At 45.8% G+C, this 23379-nt stretch overlaps 1 protein-coding gene and 1 long non-coding RNA gene across 5 annotated transcripts; one reads left to right on the top strand and one right to left on the bottom strand.

Annotated features, from left to right (window-relative positions):
- Window positions 1-396: 396 nt before the first annotated feature.
- Window positions 397-4423, top strand: LOC123054327 (acyclic sesquiterpene synthase). Of its 4 annotated transcripts, none has more exons than XM_044478071.1 (11): window positions 397-669; window positions 973-1025; window positions 1174-1349; window positions 1606-1700; window positions 1841-2025; window positions 2644-2747; window positions 2828-2923; window positions 3000-3215; window positions 3291-3432; window positions 3519-3764; window positions 3928-4423. In XM_044478071.1, exons 1-11 carry the CDS (start codon window positions 537-539, stop codon window positions 4285-4287), a joined length of 1806 nt encoding a protein of 601 aa, XP_044334006.1. In that variant the 5' UTR covers window positions 397-536; the 3' UTR covers window positions 4288-4423. The 4 variants fall into 4 exon arrangements, with proteins under 4 accessions (XP_044334006.1, XP_044334004.1, XP_044334005.1 ...); XM_044478069.1 differs by having other exon boundaries at window positions 1153-1349; XM_044478070.1 differs by having other exon boundaries at window positions 970-1025.
- A 4847-nt stretch (window positions 4424-9270) lies between these two features.
- Window positions 9271-22443, bottom strand: LOC123054328 (uncharacterized). Its single transcript, XR_006426107.1, has 3 exons — window positions 22432-22443; window positions 20597-20600; window positions 9271-9413 (listed from the first exon to the last, which is right to left on the bottom strand). It is a non-coding gene; the product is annotated as an uncharacterized lncRNA (long non-coding RNA).
- Window positions 22444-23379: the final 936 nt, after the last annotated feature.

Below are 23379 nucleotides of genomic sequence, written 5' to 3'. Positions count from 1 at the left end.
GCAATTTGCAAAAAGTTTACTAGAAACGCAATGATTTTTGCACAAAATTAGGGACTAGGTGGTTTTCTGCAAACGATACCCTAAATGTGGTGGATTTTTACGATTCACTCTGAGTATGAGCGTGAGGTGAGAGTGTTTGTTTTGGACGGTAGCTTCAGCACCACATGTGCCTATGTGGAAGAGGTATGTTCGTATATAGCTTGACGCAGCCTTCGTTGGACGTGCCCATATTAGGCCTACTCTCATGGACCAGAGGAAGATATGTTCACGGGTGGCTCACGACGCATGCCCACTTTTTGAAGAACTGAACCAACCTCAGGATTCGCGAGTGAAAAATGTGCGACTCACCTCGTCCACAAGACCCGTGAGTGGAACAGAGGGACAATGCAGACTCACCTCGTATAGAATAAAATATCCGGCCGCAACACAGATAGGAAGGTCTGGCGACGTTCTATATAAACTGAACTCCGAGTCTTTCACTCGACCACACACTCGGTTAGTTCTTCTGCACATCGACCAATCGTGTGGCGGCGGCAATGATGGTGAATCCGCCGCCGGGCAGTTCTTCTCTGACGCTGCCGACCGCTCGCTGCTCGTCCCGCGGCGGCCTCCTATGCGGGGTGCTGCCGATGCGATCGACCAGAGCTCCCCGGCCTGCCGTCGCTAGAGGTAGCCTGCCGTGCTTGCATCTTCTTTGTTTTATGCAAAGCAAAATCTTGTGCCTAGCTTTTATCGTCGGAGAGAAACAAATTAGTTGTGCCGCATTGCTAATTATAACTAACCAAAAATGCTAGACCTACCAAGAGGTATTAGGTGACCTACGAAAATCCCTCTTTCCCCCACTAATATCAAATTAAAAGCTGCCACCTCGTCCCTCCTTTATGCTATGTAAGACCAATTACGTAGGTGTAGCAAAACTCTTAACTAACTAACAGTCTTCAATCGGTTTGGTGACATTCTTTATTATAGCAGTGGCCAAGAACAAGCCACAAGTTGGAGGAAATGTTGCGAGCATGCCAAATCTGGTACGTGGCGACTCTGGTTCCATTTTTATTTTTATTATAAATGAAAACAAGTACTCCCTCCAATCTATATTAATTAACACAGACTTAGTACAACTTTAGTACTTCTTCTTGCATATGTACTTTTCAGTTAGGATCATTAAATTGCAAGGTCGAGAAGAAGGCTAGAGAGACTCAAACAAAGAAGCAGCTCCACAAACCTGAAGAAGTGCCGACGTGTCAGGAAAGTCTACATCGCCAACTTTCCATGGTGGATGTGCTCCAAAAGATCGGTATATCTCGGCATTTTGCCAGTGAGATCAAGAGTATCCTGGATTTTACATACAGGTACACCGTACACACACTACTAGGTAGGGTTTAGAGATCGTTTATTTGGTTATTGTGTTTGGTTTCGATAAATCTTAGTTGTTTAGGATTTGTATGTCTAAGTTGATGTTTGAGCCGTCTGATATTTCCGCAGTGAGAGACAAGCACCATCGACTTAGACATAAGAAAAATCTAAGACAACTTAGGCGTAAACACTAACATCTTTTTACTGTGGTTATAAGTATCATGTGTGTCCTGACAAGAGCAAATTTTACAGTTATTGGTTACAAAGAGATGAGATCATGCTAGATGTGGAGACATGTGCCATGGCGTTCCGCATCTTACGGATGAATGGGTACAATGTATCAGCTGGTATACCTTTTCTAGTTTTGGAAACAAAATTGGTTGTTAATTTGCTTAAAGTATATTATTTGTTTTAATTCTTACTTAATACAGGCTGTGTACCTTTCTCACGCTGATTATCCACCTGAAATTATAACGTGCGCATGTAGATGGCCTGTCACATATCTCCACCGATCTGAGTGACACGAGATCTTTGTTGGAACTATACAAGGCTTCACAAGTTAGTACTTCAGACGATGAGTTGATTCTGGATATTATAGGATACTGGTCAGGTCACCTACTGAGGCAACAACTGAAATCTAGTGAGGCACAAAGAACCCCACTCCTAAGAGAGGTATATATATACTTCATCCAAAAAACTATGTGCATGCATGCACCTACTGAACTTCTATAGATAGACTTAAAGAATGGAGAGTGGTTTTTCTACACCCCAGCTCGGTGCACCCACGCAAAAAAAACATAGCAAAATATTTCAAAAAATTCTGAAACTTTGTAGGAATGACGATCAACAAATGTTATGGCCACTTGCAAAGTTTGGTGGTCAAAAAACATTCGAGGAGCTATGTACAGAAAAGGCAAAATCACTGAAATTTACTCAAAACGTAAGTACACTGTTTGAGCAGATTTTGTAATTTTGTATTTTTTGAACAGAGCTCCTCGAATGTTATTTTACCATCAAACTTTGCAAGTGCCCATAACATTTGTTGATGATCATTCCTACAAAGTTTCAGAATTTTTTAAAATGTTTTATTATGTTTTCTTGCGTGGGTGCACCGAGCTGGGTTCAGCCACTCCTTTCCCTAAAGAATGAACATTTTTGCTGTATACTAGATTTATATTTCTGTAAGATCTTGTCTATGATTAATTCGTTCTAGGAATTAATTTTCCTAGCTCCATTGGAGATTAAATTTTCTTGTATGCTCGTTGCTAATATGTGCCTTTGTGTTCTTAGGTAGAACATGTTCTTGATAGCCCCTTCTACACCATGTTGGATCGTCTGGAGCATAAGAGGAACATCGAACAATTTGACATAATCGAGCATCCCATCCTACAATTGTATGGTTTTATTCTTTTTTTTCGCAAATCAAGTGCTATGTACACACAAACACTACCATATCATCGCATTTCTTAAGCAGGACTTGGCAGACAAATCAAGATCTTCTAGCTTTGGGTGTCATGGATTTCAATACAAGTCAATCTATTTACCAACAAGAATATCAGCATCTCGAGAGGTACTTCTGATTGAAATTAATGTTCTCCTATGTACCGACAAATTTTCTTATTAAGACATTTTTATTTTCATGACAGTTGGGTGAGAGAGAGCAGGCTGAACCGGCTACCTTTCGCAAGACAGAAGTTGGCATATTTCTACCTGTCAGCTGCCAGCACCATGTTCCCTCCGGAGCTATCTGATGCTCGCATCCTATGGGCCAAGAATGGCGCGCTCACAACGGTTGTTGATGACTTCTTTGACGTTGGGGGATCAAAAGACGAATTGGAGAACCTCACTGCATTAGTCGAGATGTAACAATATTTACGTCGGTTATTTTTCTCCCAAAACAAAGTCGGGTTTCTTATGGTTATCCTAGTTTGTCACAGGTGGGAGCACCAAGAGGAAACTGAGTACTACTCTGAACAAGTCGAGATCGTGTTCTCTGCAATTTATAGCTCGGTAAACGAGCTTGGATCAAAGGCTTCCACAGTGCAAGGTCGCGATGTCACGGGACACCTAGTAGAAATTGTTAGTCTAATCATGCCCAGTCTCGTGTTCATGGAAGAATATGTTGTTGTTACGAATACTGATGATCTCCCAGTTGCTTTCTATAGTGGCAAGAATTGCTAAGGAATATGATGACTGAGGTGGAATGGAGAACGGGCGGATACGTTCCAACTCTAGATGAGTACATAGAAAATGCAGTTGTGACATTTGCGTTGGGCCCAATTGTGCTTCCGGCGTTGTACTTTGTTGGACCAAAGATTACGGAGTCTATGGTCATAGATCCTGAGTACAGTGAGTTGTTTAGGCTGACGAGCACTTGCGGTCGTCTTCTCAATGACGTCCAAACCTACGAGGTATCTTGCACAAGTTATTCTAAAATTTAATTTGCATGCGTTGATTTATTACTTAGCTTCAGATAAATGTGTCTTGAATTCTCGTGATGCAATTGACAAACTCCAAACAAAAGTTGTGGCATCATAGCTAACAAAAAGAGTTTTGTTGACTACTTTGTTGCAGAGGGAGTACAAAGAGGGTAAACTCAACAGTGTCTCTCTGCTCGTGCTTCACAATGATGGCTCTTTGACTATACCAGAGGCTAGGAGGAAGTTGCAGAAGCCCATAGACACCTGCAGAAGAGACCTGCTAAGGTTGGTCCTTAGGGAGGACGATGCCGTGCCTAGGCCTTGCAAGGAACTGTTCTGGAACATATGCAAGACATGCTACTTTTTCTATTATCAGGGAGACGCATTTAGCTGCCAAGAGGAGAAGGCCGGTGCGGTGGATGCGGTGATACATGATCCACTCCAACTCCCGATGAATCTACTCTCTGACCTTGATTTATCTACTTTGCGTGAGAAAACAAAGATCAACCATTAATTACTACTTCATGTTTATATTGTTGTGCGTGCGTCATTGGTGAAGATGCATATGCATCCTTGTGTTATAGTGTAGCCTAAATATCGAAGCCTAAATATCGAAGGCACTACACTGGGCTTTAAATTTGATAAAGCCATGAACAACAGATGCATAGAGCTAGAGAATCAGCTTGTAGGCAACGAGTAATACAAGTAAACAAGAAAACAAATAGAAAAGACAGGATATGGAGTTTCTGCTACCGGGTGCACATGCACCCAGAAGAATAATAAAATATTAAAAAATTGTTTTTTCTTAGGTAAACATTGAACAATGTTTTATGTGCGTGCAAAATTTTATGGTGGAGTAATGTTTGTGGAAGTCTACGCACAAAAACAAATCAATCTGCAAAAGACTAATTTCTAAAGCATTTTTGGGGCGCTCATTTTTTGCACACATCAACAAATGTCATTTCATTATGAAAATTTGCATGCGGGCATAACACTAATCAATGTTTGTTGCAAAAAAACATAATTCTTGGAATTCGTTTTTTTAATTTACCATTTATGCCACACATGTGCATGTGATCTCGGGACTAGAAGCACACTTTCGAGCTTGAACGACAAGATCTTCATAGACACAGAGAATAAGTAAATGTAATGATGGGATGCCTATGCAATTTGCATTTTCACGCGCGCGGGGATGGAGTAAATAAATATGCAGGAAACCCTCATACAATATGGAAAATATGCGTGCTACACATGGAACATTATTCCTATAAAGGATGGTAGAGTAGCCGCCTCCTAGAAGCCTCGCCGCACAAGAGTGCCCTCCGCGCCGTCCCGTTGGCGCTGACCTCACATGGCCGGCGCCCTAGGACGCTCCGATTTGCCTACACGCCTCACCCCAACCATCTTTCTTTGGGTGTCCATGACGCATGGGCCGCAGTCACGCCGAGACCACCTCTATGTGTTGATTTCGTCACGCCCTCTCACGCCTTGCCCCGCGAGAGATGAGCTAGTCAGGTCCGAGTGAGCGTCTTCGCCCCAGGCTGAGGTGCTTCGCCCGCTCCAGTTGGGCGCCCTCGCGGTAGTCCGATCTTCACGAACGCATCACACCCGATCTGTTTTCCTCAGGGCTCCATGACGGGTAGTCCGTGGGCGCGGTTGGGGCCACCTCTTTGGTGGCTTTGCCTCGCGTCTGTTAGCCCCGTCTAATTGACAGGACTGCCCCCTATTCGCTATCGGAGCTCACTGCAGTACAGGCTCCAGCCATAGCTACGGTCCTTCAAACTGAGCTAGGGCATATGGAATCCACTTGGTAGGAGAGGTTCCCCATAGATGGAAATAATCGTCACAACCAGTTGGCCACGACTTTAGGTTGTTAGCAACAAATCAACACTGGTGCGCGTCGGTCCTAAACAAACGGTTTTTAACCCCTTTCCGTGACGGCATTTGGAACCGTCGCCAAGTGAGTGTGGGCGATAGGGGGGTCCTTCCCACACGACCCAGAAACCGTCGGGGATAGGGAGCCTTGATGCATATAGTTGTCCCTATATAACCGTTTCCGATATCTCGAATATCCCAAATGCTTCATCCTTGCTACTCGTTTGTGCTCGCATTGCCATTGCAGTCGGAGTTTTGTGGTTCTGCTTAAGACCAGGCAGATTCCAGGCACAGGAGTTTTCCAGGCAGATTCTAGGCACGGGAGTTTTACGATGCCTGGCACATCACAAACAGTTCATGATTATAAACGTGTACGATGGGTAGACAATCACAAACATTTAGTTTTCTCGCACCGTATGTGATAGTGTCTGACATCACACACGCTTTGCAAATGGCAACTGTGTGCATGCTTGCACACGTTTCCTCTCTGTGAACCGTCTCGGATTATGGTGTATATCGCAAACGTTTATGTTTTACCAACCGTGTGTGCCATAATGACCTGCACAACGTAATTTCGCCCTAATTTAATTGCTGCTATTTAAAATTGTACCTAATTTAAACTTGAAAGTAGGCTATAGCTTTATTCATATCCATCAGGTTCAAACAACCAATGCATTATTCGATTCACATGTACATATGTTTAAGAATTACATAAGCACCAAATAAAGAATGATGTACCAGGGTTCTATACTTGTACTATTACAGATGGTAAAGAAAGAGGCGACAGACATTCCAGTTGCTGAACAAGGCGAAGCGGAATGGCTCTATTGTGCTCTCCTGGATGCAGAAGGCATGCAGGACTCTAGTCCAACCCCTTGTGATGGTCGGCCGCCAATCATGTAGTTTGAGAGGTAATCTTGATTAAACTTCTTCAGGATCCACTGCAAAAGAAAAAAGATTCATATATTGTCATCTAACACAACTCCTTACGGGCAGTAAAAAGAAGGCTACAGGGTTCTTACTTACCATCCTGTAGTTCACTGTTGTCTTGCATAAAGTGTAAACAAATAGTTCGATTGACATTTTTTTGACCCATTTTAATATTCTTTATTAGTTTCCTCACTTGATGATGGTTCATGAATATCTCATTGCCCCATACGCAAAAAGGGTCGAAGTGTGGATCTTTGGCAATGATATATGTACCTAAAAGCACCAAGTTAATATTAGAAGCTAAACAACAATTGAAAAATGATGTTGTACAATACTCCATCCATCCCATTATATAAGATTTTATTACATGTATATCTATACATCATCAGAACATTAAGGTAACACTCTTCCTTGTTGCTATGTAGCCTGAGATTGCATATTTAGTCATTCAGTACAATGCATGTTGCTAAACAACAATTGAAAAACGAAAAGGTATGTTAACTGCAATATCCTTAGCAACAACCAAATATCGTAATTCATAGTGGTATTGTTGAAACTGTTATTGATGAAATTGAACTGCACGGCAAATAGTTGCACATATAGAGCATCTCATTGTGAAGAACTGAAATAAACAAGTTATAAGGACATCTCTAGGCGATCGTTAAAAAGTTAAAGGACTAAAACCCTTAGTGGATATATATATATATACTCCAGCAATTTTGGCCTTTTCTAGTGGATCCCCTAAACTTAAGGTTGTAAACTTCAATTTGATCAAGTTCAAAGCAGGTTCAACCAAAAGTAGCATGCATTCAAACATAAACATAGATAGTTTTTTGCATAACCGAACATAAAACATAAATTTAAACTAAGCTAAACTACTTTTGGTCGAAGTAGAGGTCGAGCCAATCCTTCCTCGTCATGTACGGTGTGCCTCGAGCCGGGTCCGGGCCAGTACCATCATCGGGGTCATTGGGGAAGGCACTCCTCCACTCGTCGACGTCGATCTCCTCGTCCTCGGGGCCCACCTCGACGCCCTCTGCGCCGCCGTCGCCGCCGCCTTCGATCTTGTCATCAGAGGAGAGCGCGATAACCTCGCCGCCTGCCGCGCCGCCTTCGACCTTGTCATCAAAGGAGAGCGCGATAACCTCGCTGCCAAAGATCGCCCGCTCCGCCTCCATGAGCTCCGGGTGCTGCCGGCGGAGCTCTTGCATGTAGGCCTCATCGGTGGCCTCGGCCTCGAGGCGCTCCCACGCCTCGCGGTCCTCCCGCGCCATAGCCGAGCTCACCATCCCTGGCTCTGACGGAACGAGGTCGACCGGCCGTGTGCTGAAGGGGAAATTGAGCCTAGCCGCCGCGCCGTGGTAGCGGACCTGCCAACGGTCGTACTCCATGGCCGCGAGCTCGGCCCTGTGGAAGTTACTGAGCCACCGGTGGGTGTGGGTCTCTCGATCTGTAATCTCAGCGACCCACGTCCCCCACCACCGCTGCCGGACCCGAGGTAGGACTTTGTCGGCTGCCGGGTCCGAGGGAGGACGAGGAAGTCCTCATACCGACGTAGGGGCGCGGCGGCGGGCAGATCGGGGGACCAGCGATGGCGGATCGGGCCCGCGGAGGACGACGGGGACACCTCGGCGGCCACCTCGCCGGCGTCGGGCGAAAAGGCCGCGATAAACCTCTTTTTGGCCATTGGCTCCTCGAGCTCCCCGGCACACAGGTAGAGGTTGAGGATGGAGGCGCCGGCGATGGCGGCGACCTACCAATGGTTTCGAGGGTTGTGTGTGTCTGTGTGAGCGGAGGTTTTGGGGTGTGTGGAGGGGGGGGGGCAAGGTTGTGTTTGAGGAAATACTGCGGCAACTAAAATTTTTACTAGGCGGGAGTAACAAGGCGGGGCTACTGAAAATTTGGATCAAGGGCGAGCAGATATTTTTGAGATTGCGAGGGATGCAGAGGCGGGACTAAAATGCCGGGGCTACTGAAAATTTGAATCAAGGGACTGAAGCAGAGCGGGAGTAACAGATATCGCACACGGTCCGCACATACTAATCGTGTGCTACCAAACATTAAAACCTTCCAGGCGGTAGATATTTTCGAGATTGCGAGGGATGCAGAGGCGAGAGTTTTTGGGGAGTGAGCTAGTGTGCTTGACACACTGGCTGTGGACTGTAGCCGACGCACCTTATCGCGTAAGCCATAGGCGTACTATACACCAACGGTGCTCCAAGATATTTTGTACTACATCTCACACGGTTGGTGATAATAAACTGTGTGGGATCTACTTGATATGAATTACAAAATGGGGTCACAGCGGCAATGGACGCTGTTTGAATTGCTAGACCATTTATCTGCAGTGAACATGCAACTATATGTGTGTCGTAAAAGAATTGGAATTATTCAAGGTTCGTTTGGACATTTTATATATTGAACTGGTTTTCTAGCCATTTCACGTGCACAATTCAAAATTAAACTACATGCACATGCTTCGATGCATACAAATTGGTTGAAAAATCAAATCTATCTCCTTTAGTGCATGCTTAGGTCCCATGCGAGAAATGGGAATGCATTTTTCGGGGTTCGTTTGGCCTTTTCTATACATTAACTGGATTTTCTAGGCATTTTATGTGCATAATTCAAATTTGAACTACAAGCACATGCTCCAATGCACCAAAGTTGGTTGAAAAATCACATGTGTGTCTAGCAACCGTTTCCAGTTGTTGTTCCCCTCCCAAGGGCAGGTTCTTACGCGTTACTCACCCGTTCGCCACTGGAAACACCACTTCCCGTTCGACTTGCATGTGTTAAGCATGCCGCCAGCGTTCATCCTGAGCCAGGATCGAACTCTCCATGAGATTCATAGTTGCATTACTTATAGCTTCCTTATTCGTAGACAAAGCAGATTCGGAATTGTCTTTCCTTCCAAGGATAACTTGTATCCATGCGCTTCAGATTATTAGCCTGGAGTTCGCCACCAGCAGTATAGCCAACCCTACCCTATCACGTCAATCCCACAAGCCTCTTATCCATTCCCGTTCGCTCGTGGCGGGGGAGTAAGTCAAAAGGGTGAATTTATAGGTCCCATGCAAGAGATGAGAATGAATTTCAAACACCAGGGCACTGTTGATTGCCGGTAAAACGTTGAGATACCTGGTTTTTAAATTCTAGTAAATCCAAAACTCGTCAGAAAAACATGAAACTTGGCATGCTATCATGGAGCGGCATCAACATGCCGTGGTGAAAATTTTGTCCCATTTTGGGACAGATTTGGGTATAAGCTTCTCACAAACCAGAGCTTCTCACAACAAGCATGATGGTTTCGATAGGGAACGTACCACCTTTGGGGACGGGATGATATCCGTTGCCTCTTATTGCTTTCAAAAAATTTCTAGTGTCAACATAGAACAACATGAGTGTTGTGTCAATTTTTGTGATTTTTCGGGGTTCGTTTGGACATTTTTATGCATTAACTGGATTTTCTAGGCATTTTATGTGCATAATTCAAATTTGAACTACAAGCACGTGCTCCAATGCACTAAAGTTGGTTGAAAAATCACATGTGTGTCCTTGGGTGAATTTCTAGGTCCCATGCAAGAGATGGGAATGAAATTCAAACACTAGGGCACTGTTGATTGCCGGCAAAATGTTGAGATGCCTGGTTTTTAAATTCTAATAAATCCAAAACTCGTCTGAAATTCATGAAACTTGGCATGCTATCATGGAGCGGTATCAACATGCCGTGGTAAAAAATTGTCCCATTTGGGGCAAGTTCGGGTATAAGCATCTCACAAACCAGAGCTTCTCACAACAAGCATGATGGTTTCGATAGGGAACGTCCCACCTTTGGGGACGAAACGATATCCATTGCCTCTTACAGCTTTCATATATTTTTCTTGTGTCAACATAGAACAACAGGAGTGTTGTGTCAATTTTTGGGATTTTTTGGGGTTCGTTTGGACATTTTTATGCATTAACTGAGTTTTCAATGCATTTATGGGCCTAATTCAAATTTGAACTACATGCACATGCTCTAGTGCATATAAATTGGTTGAAAAATCAAATCTGTGTCCTTGGGTGCATGCTTAGGTCCCATGCAAGAAATGGGAATGAATTTCAAACACCGGGGCACCGTTGATTGCCGGCAAAACATTGAGATGCCTGGTTTTTAAATTCTAGTAAATCCAAAACTCGTCTGAAATTCATGAAACTTGGCATGCTATCATGGAGCGGCATAAACATACCGTGGTAAAAAAATTGTCCCATTTGGGGCAGGTTTGGGTATATGCTTCTCATAAACCAGAGCTTCTCACAACAAGCCTGATGGTTTCGGTAGGGAATGTACGTCCCACCTTTGGGGACGAAACGATATCCACTGCCTCTTATTGCTTTCAAAAACTTTCTCGTGTCAACATAGAACAACAGGAGTGTTATGTCAAAATTTGGGATTTTTCGGGGTTCGTTTGGACATTTTTATGCATTAACTGAGTTTTCTAGGCATTTTATGTGCATAATTCAAATTTGAACTACATGCACATGCTCGAGTGCATATAAATTGGTTGAAAAATCACATGTGTGTCCTTGGGTGCATACTTAGGTCCCATGCAAGAGACGGGAATGAATTTCAAACACCAGGGCACTGTTGATTGCCGGCAAAACGTTGAGATACCTGGTTTTTAAATTCTGGTAAATCCAAAACTCGTCTGAAATTCATGAAACTTGGCATGCTATCATGGAGCGGCATCAACATGCCGTGGTGAAAATTTTGTCCCATTTCGGGACAGGTTTGGGTATAAGCTTCTCACAAACCAGAGCTTCTCACAACAAGCATGATGGTTTCGATAGGGAATGTACCACCTTTGGGGACGGGACGATATCCATTGCCTCTTATTGCTTTCAAAAATTTCTAGTGTCAACATAGAACAACATGAGTGTTGTGTTTAATCTTGGAATTTTTCGGGGTTCGTTTGACCTTTTTTGTACATTAACTAGGGTTTCTAGGCATTTTATGTGCATAATTCAAATTTGAACTACAAGCTGATAATCCACAAGTACAGAGGATCGCAACAGTTTTCGAGGGTAGAGTATTCAACCCAAATTTATTGATTCGACACAAGGGGAGCCAAAGAATATTCTCAAGTATTAGCAGTTGAGTCGTCAATTCAACCACGCCTGAAAGACTTAATATCTGCAGCAAAATATTTAGTAGCAAAGTAGTATGGAAGTAACGGTAACGGTGGAAAAAGTAACAGTAGTAGTTTTGTAGCAATCGTAACAATGGCAGCGGAAAAGTAACTAAGCAAAGATCAATATGTGAAAAGCTCGTAGCAATGGATCAATGATGGATAATTATGTCGGATGCGATTCCTCATGCAACAGTTATAACATAGGTGACACAAAACTAGCTACAGTTCATCAATGTAATGTAGGAATGTATTCCGAATATAGTCATACGTGCTTATGGAAAAGAACTTGCATGACATCTTTTGTCCTACCCTCCCGTGGCAGCGGGGTCCTATTGGAAACTAAGGGATATTAAGGCCTCCTTTTAATAGAGTACCGGACCAAAGCATTAACACTTAGTGAGTACATGAACTCCTCAAACTACGGTCATCACCGGGAGTAGTCCCGATTATTGTCACTTCGGGGTTGCCGGGTCATAACACATAGTAGGTGACTATTGACTTGCAAGATAGGATCAAGAACTCACATATATTCATGAAAACATAATAGGTTCAGATCTAAAATCATGGCACTGGGGCCCTAGTGACAAGCATTAAGCATAGCAAAGTCATAGCAACATCAATCTCAGAACATAATGGATACCAGGGATCAAACCCTAACAAAACTAACTCGATTACATGGTAAATCTCATCCAACCCATCACTGTCCAGCAAGCCTATGATGAGATTACTCACGCATGGCGGTGAGCATCATGAAATTGGTGATGGAGGATAGTTGATGATGACGATGGCGACGGATTCCCCTCTCCGGAGCCCCGAACGGACTCCAGATCAGCCCTCCCGAGGAAGATTAGGGCTTGGCGGCGGCTCTGTATCGTAAAACGCGATGAATCCTTCTCTCTGATTTTTTTCTCCCCGAACGTGAATATATGGAGTTGACTTGAGGTCGGTGGACTCTCAGGGGGCCCATGAGGCAGGGGGCGCGCCCCAGGGGGGCGCCCTGCACCCTCGTGGACAGGGTGTGGGCCCCCTGATGCTGATTCTTTCGCCAGTATTTTTATTAATTCCAAAACATGTCTCCATGGATTTTCAGGTCATTTCGAGAACTTTTATTTCTGCACAAAAATAACACCATGGCAATTCTGCTGAAAACATCGTCAGTCCGGGTTAGTTCCATTCAAATCATGCAAGTTAGAGTCCAAAACAAGGGCAAGAGTGTTTGGAAAAGTAGATACGTTGGAGACGTATCAACTCCCCCAAGCCTAAACCTTTGCTTGTCCTCAAGCAATTCAGCTAACAAACTGAAAGTGATAAAGAAAAAAATTTACAAACTCTGTTTGATCTTGTTGTTGCAAATATGTAAAGCCAGCATTCAAGTTTTCAGCAAGGATTATGAACTAACCATATTCACACTAAAATTTAGGTCTCATATTTACTCATATCAATGGCATAATCAACTAGCGAGCAATAATAATAAATCTCGGATGACAACACTTTCTCAAAACAATCACAACATGATATAACAAGATGGTATCTCGCTAGCCCTTTCTGAGACCACAAAACATAAATGCAGAGCACCCCTGAAGATCAAGGACTGACTAGACATTGTAATTCATGGTAAAAGAGATCCAGTCACAGTCATACTCAATGTAAATTAATAGCAATGCATGCGAATGACAACGGTGATCTCCAACTGGTGCTCATACCACATCACAACCATCTTAATAGCATGTTGGTACGCAAGGTAAACCATTATAAACTCCTAGCTAATTAAGCATGGCATGGGCAACTATAAACTCTAATTGTCATTGCAAACATGTTTCATTCATAATAAGCTGAATCAGGAATGATGAACTAATCATATTTACAAAAACAAGATAGGTCGAGTTCATACCAGCTTCTCTCATCTCAATCAGTCCATCATATATCGTCATTATTGCCTTTCACTCGCACGACCGAAAGGTGTGGATAATAATAATAGTGCACGTGCATTGGACTAAGCTAGAATCTGCAAGCATTCAATACAAGGGAGAAGACAAAGTAATATGGCCTCTTTGTTAAATCAACAATAATGCATATGAGAGCCACTCAAAATTTTCATCATGGTCTTCTCCTCTCGACCCCCAAAGAATAAAAAAAGAAATAAAACTATTTACATGGGAAAGCTCCCAACAAGCAAAAGAAGAACGAGAAATCTTTTTGGGTTTTCTTTTTAATTACTACTACTACACGCATTGTGACGCTCCCGACTCGACTGTACACTAATCATAAACGCAAACGTGTACGATCAAGATCAGGGACTCACGGGAGGATATCACAACACAACTCTAAACACAAATTGAAAAGTCATACAAGCTTCATATTACAAGCCAGGGGCCTCGAGGGCTCGAATAGATAGCTCGATACACAAGAGTCAGCGGAAGCAACAATATAAGAGTACAGACATAAGTTAAACAAGTTTTGCCTTAAGAAGGCTAGCACAAACATCAACAATCGAAGAGGCAAGGCCTCCTGCCTGGGACCTCCTAACTACTCCTGGTCGTCGGCGGGCTCCACGTAGTAGTAGGCACCCTCGGGGTGGTAGTAGTAGTTGACTGGGTGGCATCTGGCTCCTGGGATCCACCATCTGGTTGCAACAACCAGAAAGAAGAAAGAAGGGGGGGAAATGGGGAGCAAAGCAACCGTGAGTACTCATCCAAAGTACTCGCAAGCATCAGAACTATACTAAGTATGCATTGGTATCAAATGGAAGGGTTGTATCTGTGGACTGAACTGCAGAATGCCAGAATAGAGGGGAAGGCCTAGCCTATCAAAGACTAGCATCTTCAAGCAGCTCCAAGCATCTTGCAACATGTAGAATAGTAAAGAATAGCAGTTTATAATTAACAAGCATGTTGTAGAATTAATGCCCAGAGATCCTTCCTCGACTCCCTACGAGAAAGCAATCCCGGGGCCACATATCCACCACATATCAAGTATCCATTTCTAGTTGTATAAGATCAGGATACAAGTCTGAACGTTGCAGCTCGGGGCTGGACACACTTTCCTGGGTCATGCCCGGCCTCGGAAGATCAACACGTCATAACACTACCTAGGCTCAGCAGAGAGGTCCCCGCCGGTCTACATCCTAAGCACTCCGGGTCGTTGTGTGCAGGGTGGATACCAGCACCGCCTCAGATGGACAGCACGATCCGACCGTGCCACAATGCTAAACTGGACGTCCGACAAAGCTTCGGCTGATACTGCGACATCGAGGCCCATATCTATTCTCGCGTGGTGGTTAGTGCGTAAAGGCGAAAGGCCAATTCAGTACAAATACCCAAACCTGTTAGTGCATTATTAAAAGAAGTGACGGCTGTCGGGACAAGTCCTAAGCTGTCACCCCCTCCTGGCTGATACCGCTAAATAGGCAGCCGCCACCGTCACATCGCACGGGTGCTCTCCGGGCCCGCCCGACTTTCACCAATGTCTCAAGTAAAGTCAAGGTAACCGTGTGTCCAGACATCAAGGGGAAAACCCGAGGAATCACCCCCGGTGGATTCCACTCAATGTAATCATCAAGGTGAACGTAAGAGGGACCACCCTCGAGGTTCACACTTGAGGTGTTGCACGACAGAGCCGTATCGGGAATGGTGAAAGAGGAAATCACCCTCGATGACCACGACCGAATAACTACACTAGAGAATTATCATCAGGAGTGCGTTATGAGGGATCACCCTCGGCACTCGATAGTAGCTCTGCAGGGTCGAGCAACAAAAGGGGCGTGATGTGATGTGAGGTGTCGGGCTCTGGTCGTCGATCACGTTGATCGAGTCGTCGATGATGAAGCAGGGGCAACAAGGACAAGGTGGGGTCACTGATGGATCACTAACCAACCTATACTAAGCAGTTTAGGATAAGCAGGTAGGTAACAATAGCAGATACAAAAGCAGGCTATGCATCAGAATAGGAGCAATCAATAACAGTAGCAAAATATAATGCAAGCATGAGAGAATGTAATGGGCGATATCGGGATGATCAAAGGGGGGCTTGCCTGGAAGCTCCACTGAAAGGGAAGAAGGGTCGTCGTCGACGTAGTCGATCACAGGGGCATCAACAGCGGTCTCGGGGTCTACCGGAGAGAAGAGGGGGAAGAAACAGTAAATATAATGCAAACAGATGCAACACAGATGCATGACGGCGGTAACACGCAGGGCTAGGGGTGTTCTAACACGGTGCTACACGATACCGGCGAAGGGGAAAAACATCCAGGAAGTCTTCCCGGAGTTAGGCATTTTCGGACAGACGAACCAGAGGGGAAAAGTTGGATGTTTGCTATGCTAGGGGCATGTGACAGATGAACGGAGAGCGTATTCCGATTCATCTTGTTGTTCTGAGCAACTTTCATGTATAAAACATTTTCATCCGAGTAACGGATTATTTTCTATGATTTTTCAAAGATTTAACAATATTATGAAAATTTATGGAATTCTATTAATTCGAAAATAAATCAGTAAAAACTTTTGTTACCTAGTGTCATCCTATCCTATGTATATGATAGTGGGGCCAGTACGGTGCTGAGTCAGCGGGGTCAACAGTCAACATTGACTAGGTTGACTGGTCAAAACTGGGTTGTGGGGCCCAGGTGTCATTGGGTCATTTTTTAACATATTGTTTATTTAGTCTAGTTAGTGGTGGGGCCCATAAGTCATACTCTATGTAGGTACTAATATCTGTTTTAGGTTAGTTAAGTAAGACTAATCCTAGTCTAATGGTCGGCCCGTTTGGTAGTGGCTCAAGCCATTCGTTTGACTAGGCAAACCAGGGGCAGCATGCACGGCACATAGGCCACGACGGCCATGTCCAGGAGCAGCAGCGCTGCAGTAGTATGGAGTAGCCGCAGCGGCAAGGAGCAGCGGCAGTAGCTAAGTAGCAGCACCAGCACAGCCAGCAATAGCAGCGGCAAGGTAGCACCAACAGCAGCGTGGCAATTGCAGGAGCAAGGGAGCTGCCAGCGTAGGCGGCGAGCAGCAGTACAAGAGGCAGCAGCGGCGGCTCGCAGGGGCGGCCAGGAGCGCGGCAACGAGGGGGCGGACGCGTGCGCCTAGGCGCAACTGGGCGCAAGGCAGGGCGCGACCAGGAGCGGCTGCGGGTGCGCTGCGAGGAGCAGAGGCGCGGGGATGGGCAGGCAAGCTTGCGCTCGGACGCAAAGCGTCGGCCATGGCAGCCAGGCTCGCGAGGACGACGATACGGCGACGGATCGAGCAAGGAAAAGAGGGGGATGGGGAGAGGAGCTCACCACGGAGCAGATGGCGTTCTCGGGGAGGCCGGGGACGAGCCGGAGAGGCTCGGGGAGGACTGGAGGAGGCGGAACGACGGCGGCCGAAACGGGGAAGATGCCCGATCCGACGGTGACGACCTCCGCGGCTCGAGCTTGCGGGCGAGGACGGTGTGGACGAGCGAGGCGAGGCTCCTGGTAGGTTCTTCCACGGCGGAGAGCTCGTTGGTCGTGGTGACGACAACGCAGCGGCGGTGACAGGAGGCGCTCGGGTGGAGAAGGGCGAGAGGAAAGAGAGGAGTGGATTTGGGGGGAGAAAGGGCGACGAGGGAGAGAGGGGGCAAGTGGGCGAGTGGGAGAGGGGACGTTACAATTCTCCTTCACTACAAGAAATCTCGTCCCGAGATTTAGGAGGTAGACGGAAACAAAGCGGGGTATTCATCACGAAGATGATCCGTGCGATCCCAAGTGGCTTCATCTTTAGAATGATTTGACCACTGAACTTAAAAAAAATTGATATCCCTCAGACGGGTGCGACGTTCAGCTTGAACGAGAACGCGGATCAGATGCTCTCTATAAGCGAGATCATCTTGCCGGGGTTGAGATTTACAAGCCAGGTGGTTGTTGCAATATGACTTGCGACTCAGGGCATTGGCTATGACACTAGCCTTGCCACGGGTATAAGAAATACCTAGTCATAGTCTGTAATTGTTTCCATACATCACTGCTGACGGAGATCCAGATCTAGCTGAGTAAACAGATACTACGGACTTTAATGATCAGTGAAGATCTCGCAATGATTACCAAGAAGGAAAAGTCGCCACAACTTCAGTGCAAATTTAACTGCAACAAGTTCAAGGTTATGGATTGGGTATTCTTTTGGAAAGATATCTTGAAATTCCCAAACGACTAGAGTGTTATCAATTCTCCCAAGAGGAGAAGCTTTTAACGCATTCAAGGGATAAATCTGTGCTTCGGCATTTCGAACAAGATGAGCATGGTAGCTTACTATTTCACTTGAAGGATGGAGTAGATGGACGATTTTAGTGTCGCAAATGATTGAAGCGGTGTGTGTTTACCATCATTCAATTTCAACGGGGACGTTGTGACTAACCATGGTGGTTCGACATTGGCCCGCGGAATGCAGCTTGGAATTCCGCCAAGTGATGACAGTTCCAACAGGTAAGGAACGCATGTGGTTGTTCCACCATTGAGCAGCAGGACCTTTCAGGTAATAAACCATGAAGGTGACATAGTTGAAAGGGGCTATATCAGTAGACTCCAACTCAAAAGTGATGTCATGGAGCCAGTCATCAGCATCAAGGGGCTGAGTTTAGCTGCGGTAGATGACAGGGTTGAGGTGCGCAAAGTAATGCAATGTTACCGGGGCTGGTTGCCGATTCATATTGGGGCGTGGGAAAAGCCATGACCCCTTCCATGAACTGGCGATTCAGCATCAAACTGCTGTATCATTTCGGCCATGTATTTTGGTGGCCACAACCAGCGGATCTAACCATCTTGCTTAAATGCAACAGGGGTAGTTTAGCAAGGGGTGGAGCAAGTGTATGGAGTTATTCAAGATGTAACTTGAACAGTGAGCAAAGGCGCAGTATGTACAAAGAAGTAGTCATTGAAGACATACTGATATATATAGAGCCAATTATACGCTGCTCGTATGAGTTCGGACAAGAGAAACATCCTAGACATACTAGGCGGCACGCATGCACGCAATGGAGGGATACAACAATGGGACATAGCAAAGGCTACATCAACATCGGGGAAAACCTCTGGGACGAGGGATTTGCAAGTGACGATGTAGGGTGCCCTTGATATGAGGATCCCGCGATCAGTGAAAGCAGATCCTGGCCCTCAATTCGAGAAAGGGGTAACACAAACCTCCGGGTGGATGTGATCACGAGAACCTAATGTTAGAGTTAGCAAATCATTTAACCCGAATAGAGGAGAGATCAGAGTCCCAGAGTATAGACGAGGAGTAAAAGATCCTAAAACCACCTAATGGCGACGTGGGCCCGTAAGCCACACAGCCATGTTAGTAGAATAGTTTTTCAAAGACTAGACTCAACTTCGGCCAAGGAGTTGGAAAGGGGGTTCCTACAGGCAGTCGGCTCTGAAACCAACTTGTGACGCCCCCGACTCGACTATACACTAATCATGCACGCAAACGTGTACGATCAAGATCAGGGACTCACGGGAGGATATCACAACACAACTCTAAACACAAATTGAAAAGTCATACAAGCTTCATATTACAAGCTAGGGGCCTCGAGGGCTCGAATAGATAGCTCGATACACAAGAGTCAGCGGAAGCAACAATATCTGAGTACAGACATAAGTTAAACAAGTTTTGCCTTAAGAAGGCTAGCACAAACATCAACGATCGAAGAGGCAAGGCCTCCTGCCTGGGACCTCCTAACTACTCCTGGTCGTCGGCGGGCTCCACGTAGTAGTAGGCACCCTCAGGGTGGTAGTAGTAGTCGACTGGGGTGGCATCTGGCTCCTGGGATCCACCATCTGGTTGCAACAACCAGAAAGAAGAAAGAAGGGGGGAAAAGGGGGGAGCAAAGCAACCGTGAGTACTCATCCAAAGTACTCGCAAGCATTAGAACTATACTAAGTATGCATTGGTATCAAATGGAAGGGTTGTATCTGTGGACTGAACTGCAGAATGCCAGAATAGAGGGGAAGGCCTAGCCTATCAAAGACTAGCATCTTCAAGCAGCTCCAAGCATCTTGCAGCATGTAGAATAGTAAAGAATAGCAGTTTATAATTAACAAGCATGTCGTAGAATTAATGCCCAGAGATCCTTCCTCGACTCCCTACGAGAAAGCAATCCCGGGGCCACATATCCATCACATATCAAGTATCCATTTCTAGTTGTATAAGATCAGGATACAAGTCTGAACGTCCATTACCATGGACACGGTATTCGAATATATATCTTCCCTGCAGGGGTGCACCATGTTTTCCAACACGCTCGATCACTCTGGCCGGACACACTTTCTTGGGTCATGCCCGGCCTCGGAAGATCAACACGTCGCAACCCTACCTAGGCTCAGCAGAGAGGTCCCCGCGGTCTACATCCTAAGCACTCCGGGTCGTTGTGTGCAGGGTGGATACCAGCACCGCCTCGGATGGCCAGCACGATCCGACCGTGCCACAATGCTGGACTGGACGTCTGACAAAGCTTCGACTGATACTGCGATGTCGAGGCCCATATCTATTCTCGCATGGTGGTTAGTGCATAAAGGCCAAAGGCCAATTCAGAACAAATACCCAAACCTGTTAGTGCATTATTAAAAGAAGTGACGGCTGTCGGGACAAGTCTGGAGCTATCACCCTCTCCTGGGTGATACCGCTAAACAGCCAGCCGCCACAGTCACATCGCACGGGTGCTCTCCGGGCCCGCCCGACTTTCACCAATGTCTCAAGTAAAGTCAAGGTAACCGTGTGTCCAGAAATCAAGGGGAAAACCCGAGGAATCACCCCCGGTGGATTCCACTCAAGGTAATCATCAAGGTGAACGTAAGAGGGACCACCCTCGAGGTTCACACTTGAGGTGTTGCACGACAGAGCTATATCGGGAATGGTGAAAGAGGAAATCACCCTCGATGACCACGATCGAATAGCTACACTACAGAATTATCATCAGGAGTGCGTTATGAGGGATCACCCTCGGCACTCGATAGTAGCTCTGCAGGGTCGAGCAACAAAAAGGGTGTGATGTGATGTGAGGTGTCGGGCTCTGGTCGTCGATCACGTTGATCGAGTCATCGATGATGAAGCAGGGGCAACAAGGACAAGGTGGGGTCACTGATGGATCACTAACCAACCTATACTAAGCAGTTTAGGATAAGCAGGTAGGTAACAATAGCAGATACAAAAGCAGGCTATGCATCAGAATAGGAGTAATCAATAACAGTAGCAAAATCTAATGCAAGCATGAGAGAATGGGCGATATTGGGATGATCAAAGCGGGGCTTGCCTGGAAGCTCCACTAAAAGGGAAGAAGGGTCATTGTCGACGTAGTCAATCACAGGGGCATCAGCGGCAGTCTCGGGGTCTACCGGAGAGAAGAGGGGGAAGAAACAGTAAATATAATGCAAATAGATGCAACACAGATGCATGACAGCGGTAACACGCAGGGCTAGGGGTGTTCTAACGCGGTGCTACACGATACCGGCGAAGGGGAAAAACATCCGGGAAGTTTTCCCGGAGTTAGGCATTTTCGGACAGACGAACCAGAGGGGAAAAGTTGGATGTTCGCTATGCTAGGGGCATGTGACAGATGAACGGAGAGCGTATTCCGATTCATCTTGTTGTTCTGAGCAACTTTCATGTATAAAACATTTTCATCCGAGTAACGGATTATTTTCTATGATTTTTCAAAGATTTAACAATATTCTAAAAATTTATGGAATTCTATTAATTCAAAAATAAATCAGCAAAAACTTTTGTTACCTAGTGTCATCCTAGCCTATGTATATGAAAGTGGGGCCAGTACGGTGCTGAGCCAGCGGGTCAACAATCAACATTGACTGGGTTGACTGGTCAAAACTGGGTTGTGGGGCCCAGGTGTCATTGTGGGGCCCACATGTCCTTGCCATTTTCAAACGACATATACGAATCCACAATGGAATCATCCAGAACACTCAGAAGAGCGCCTTTAAAGAGAGTATCGATCTTCTCAAAAGCTTCCAGTTGTGCTGGATTAAGATCGCCCTCAGGCTTGCCCTTGGTGGCGTCATAGCAGCCCATGGTTTGAAACCAGTAGACTGCTCTCGTGCGCCACCTCTTATATTGTGCCCCTTAAAGGCAGGCAGCTTCAGATGTGCAGCAAAACCACTCGGAGTAAATTTCCTATAATCAGGTTTTTGGATTGTTGGAAATATGAGCAAATTACTACGAGATTTAATCCGAATAAACAGAAGATAAATCATGACTACAGTAGCAGAGATTAAACTAATCATGCGAACTAGCATAGCAGATGAACAGATCACATCTAGGGCACATACTAGAAACATGAATTCTACCACGATCTCGAATAGGAAGGATAGAATCACATACGGTGCAGCACCGCCGGCGTTGACGTTGTCACCCATGTCGTCGAGGATGAGGTTGCCGAGGTCGGGGAAGAAGTCATCGTTCGCGAAGTCATCGCTGCCAGCAGTCGCGCGAGTGCGCTCCCCAAAAACCTGATCGCCCCTCTCCCGTACAGGATCACGAGAGGCGGGGTTCCGGAGGCCTGCTGTCCCTTCTCCCGGTGCACGCCGAAAGGAGGTATGGAGAAGACTTGCTTGGCGGCGCAATGATTTGGAATGGTGGTGAGAAACCATACGAAGCGACGGCTAGGGTAGACATCTGACTGAGTATATAGTGCGGGCCAGGTAGGTCGTGGGAGTAAACCCCACGTCTGAGTCGTCACGATCCAAAAGAATCGGAAATGGTTCAGTAATTAATGCGTCTGTTAATTATTAATTAATGACTCATTAATTTTTCCCGTGCAGCAAAAATATAGACAACGTGCATAGCTCTGTCCTCGGCCCGGCTCAATCCCGCAACCCGCGACGCGTCGTGACGAGGCGTGGCGTGGCGAGGCGAGCGAGGAGGAGGAGCGCGCGTGTAGGTCTCCTCTTCTCATGCTCATACGAGTGGTAGAAGAGCTCACCTTATAAAGAGGTGCAACTCTCTCTCAACTTATGAGGTGGGACTAAACTTTAGCCTCACTCACTCCACTCACATGTGTGCATGAATGGGCCAAGAGAATTTCAGAATTTTAGTTGGGCTTTGGGCCAAAGGCCTACTAGCAAAATTCCAACAATCCCCCACAAAGTCCCATTGGCACATCTCATCATTTAGTTCCAAAACATTTTTTATATACCGGTGCTTAGTGGAGACTGTGAAGTTGAACTTCCACTTAGAGATTTATGCTACACTAGATCACAACTTGAATAGTGGACTATGCCTTGAACTACAAGTTTTCTGCGAGACTAGTTTCACACAAATTCTTGACCGATACTGGGCTGCCACAAGGCTTCCCCGCGGGTGGAGCGTATACGTCATACTCCAGGGCCTTTCATGAATTTATTAGAGAACACCCAATTCTCACAGACTGTGACGTTTAACAGTCAAATTCATATAGGTGTGTTCCTCAGGAGATGTTCTGCAGGACAACATCTCTGCTTGGAACACATTAAGATAAGTATCAACCTGCCATGCAGATCAGGAGAGTATTGCATCTTCACGGAGTGGGATAATTATTATAGGGATACTCTCCTCTCAGCTGACCAACAGCTTGTCTCCCACTTCTACTTCACGGGATCTCCGATCACATAGAGTGGGTTACCACTATGG

Source organism: Triticum aestivum, chromosome 2D (assembly GCF_018294505.1).
Source record: "Triticum aestivum cultivar Chinese Spring chromosome 2D, IWGSC CS RefSeq v2.1, whole genome shotgun sequence".
NCBI classification, from domain to species: Eukaryota; Viridiplantae; Streptophyta; class Magnoliopsida; order Poales; family Poaceae; genus Triticum; species Triticum aestivum.
The sequence above is the reverse complement of the archived record's forward strand: the minus strand, read 5'-3'. Positions and strand labels throughout refer to the sequence as shown.

Coding starts and splice junctions, on each gene's coding strand:
- LOC123054327 (XM_044478068.1), top strand. CDS start 537: ATGATGGTGAATCCGCCGCCGGGCAGTTCTTCTCTGACGCTGCCGACC. Junction 1,701..1,840: donor TGGGTACAATGTATCAGCTG/GTATACCTTTTC, acceptor GTGCGCATGTAG/ATGGCCTGTCACATATCTCC. Junction 2,748..2,827: donor GAGCATCCCATCCTACAATT/GTATGGTTTTAT, acceptor TTTCTTAAGCAG/GACTTGGCAGACAAATCAAG.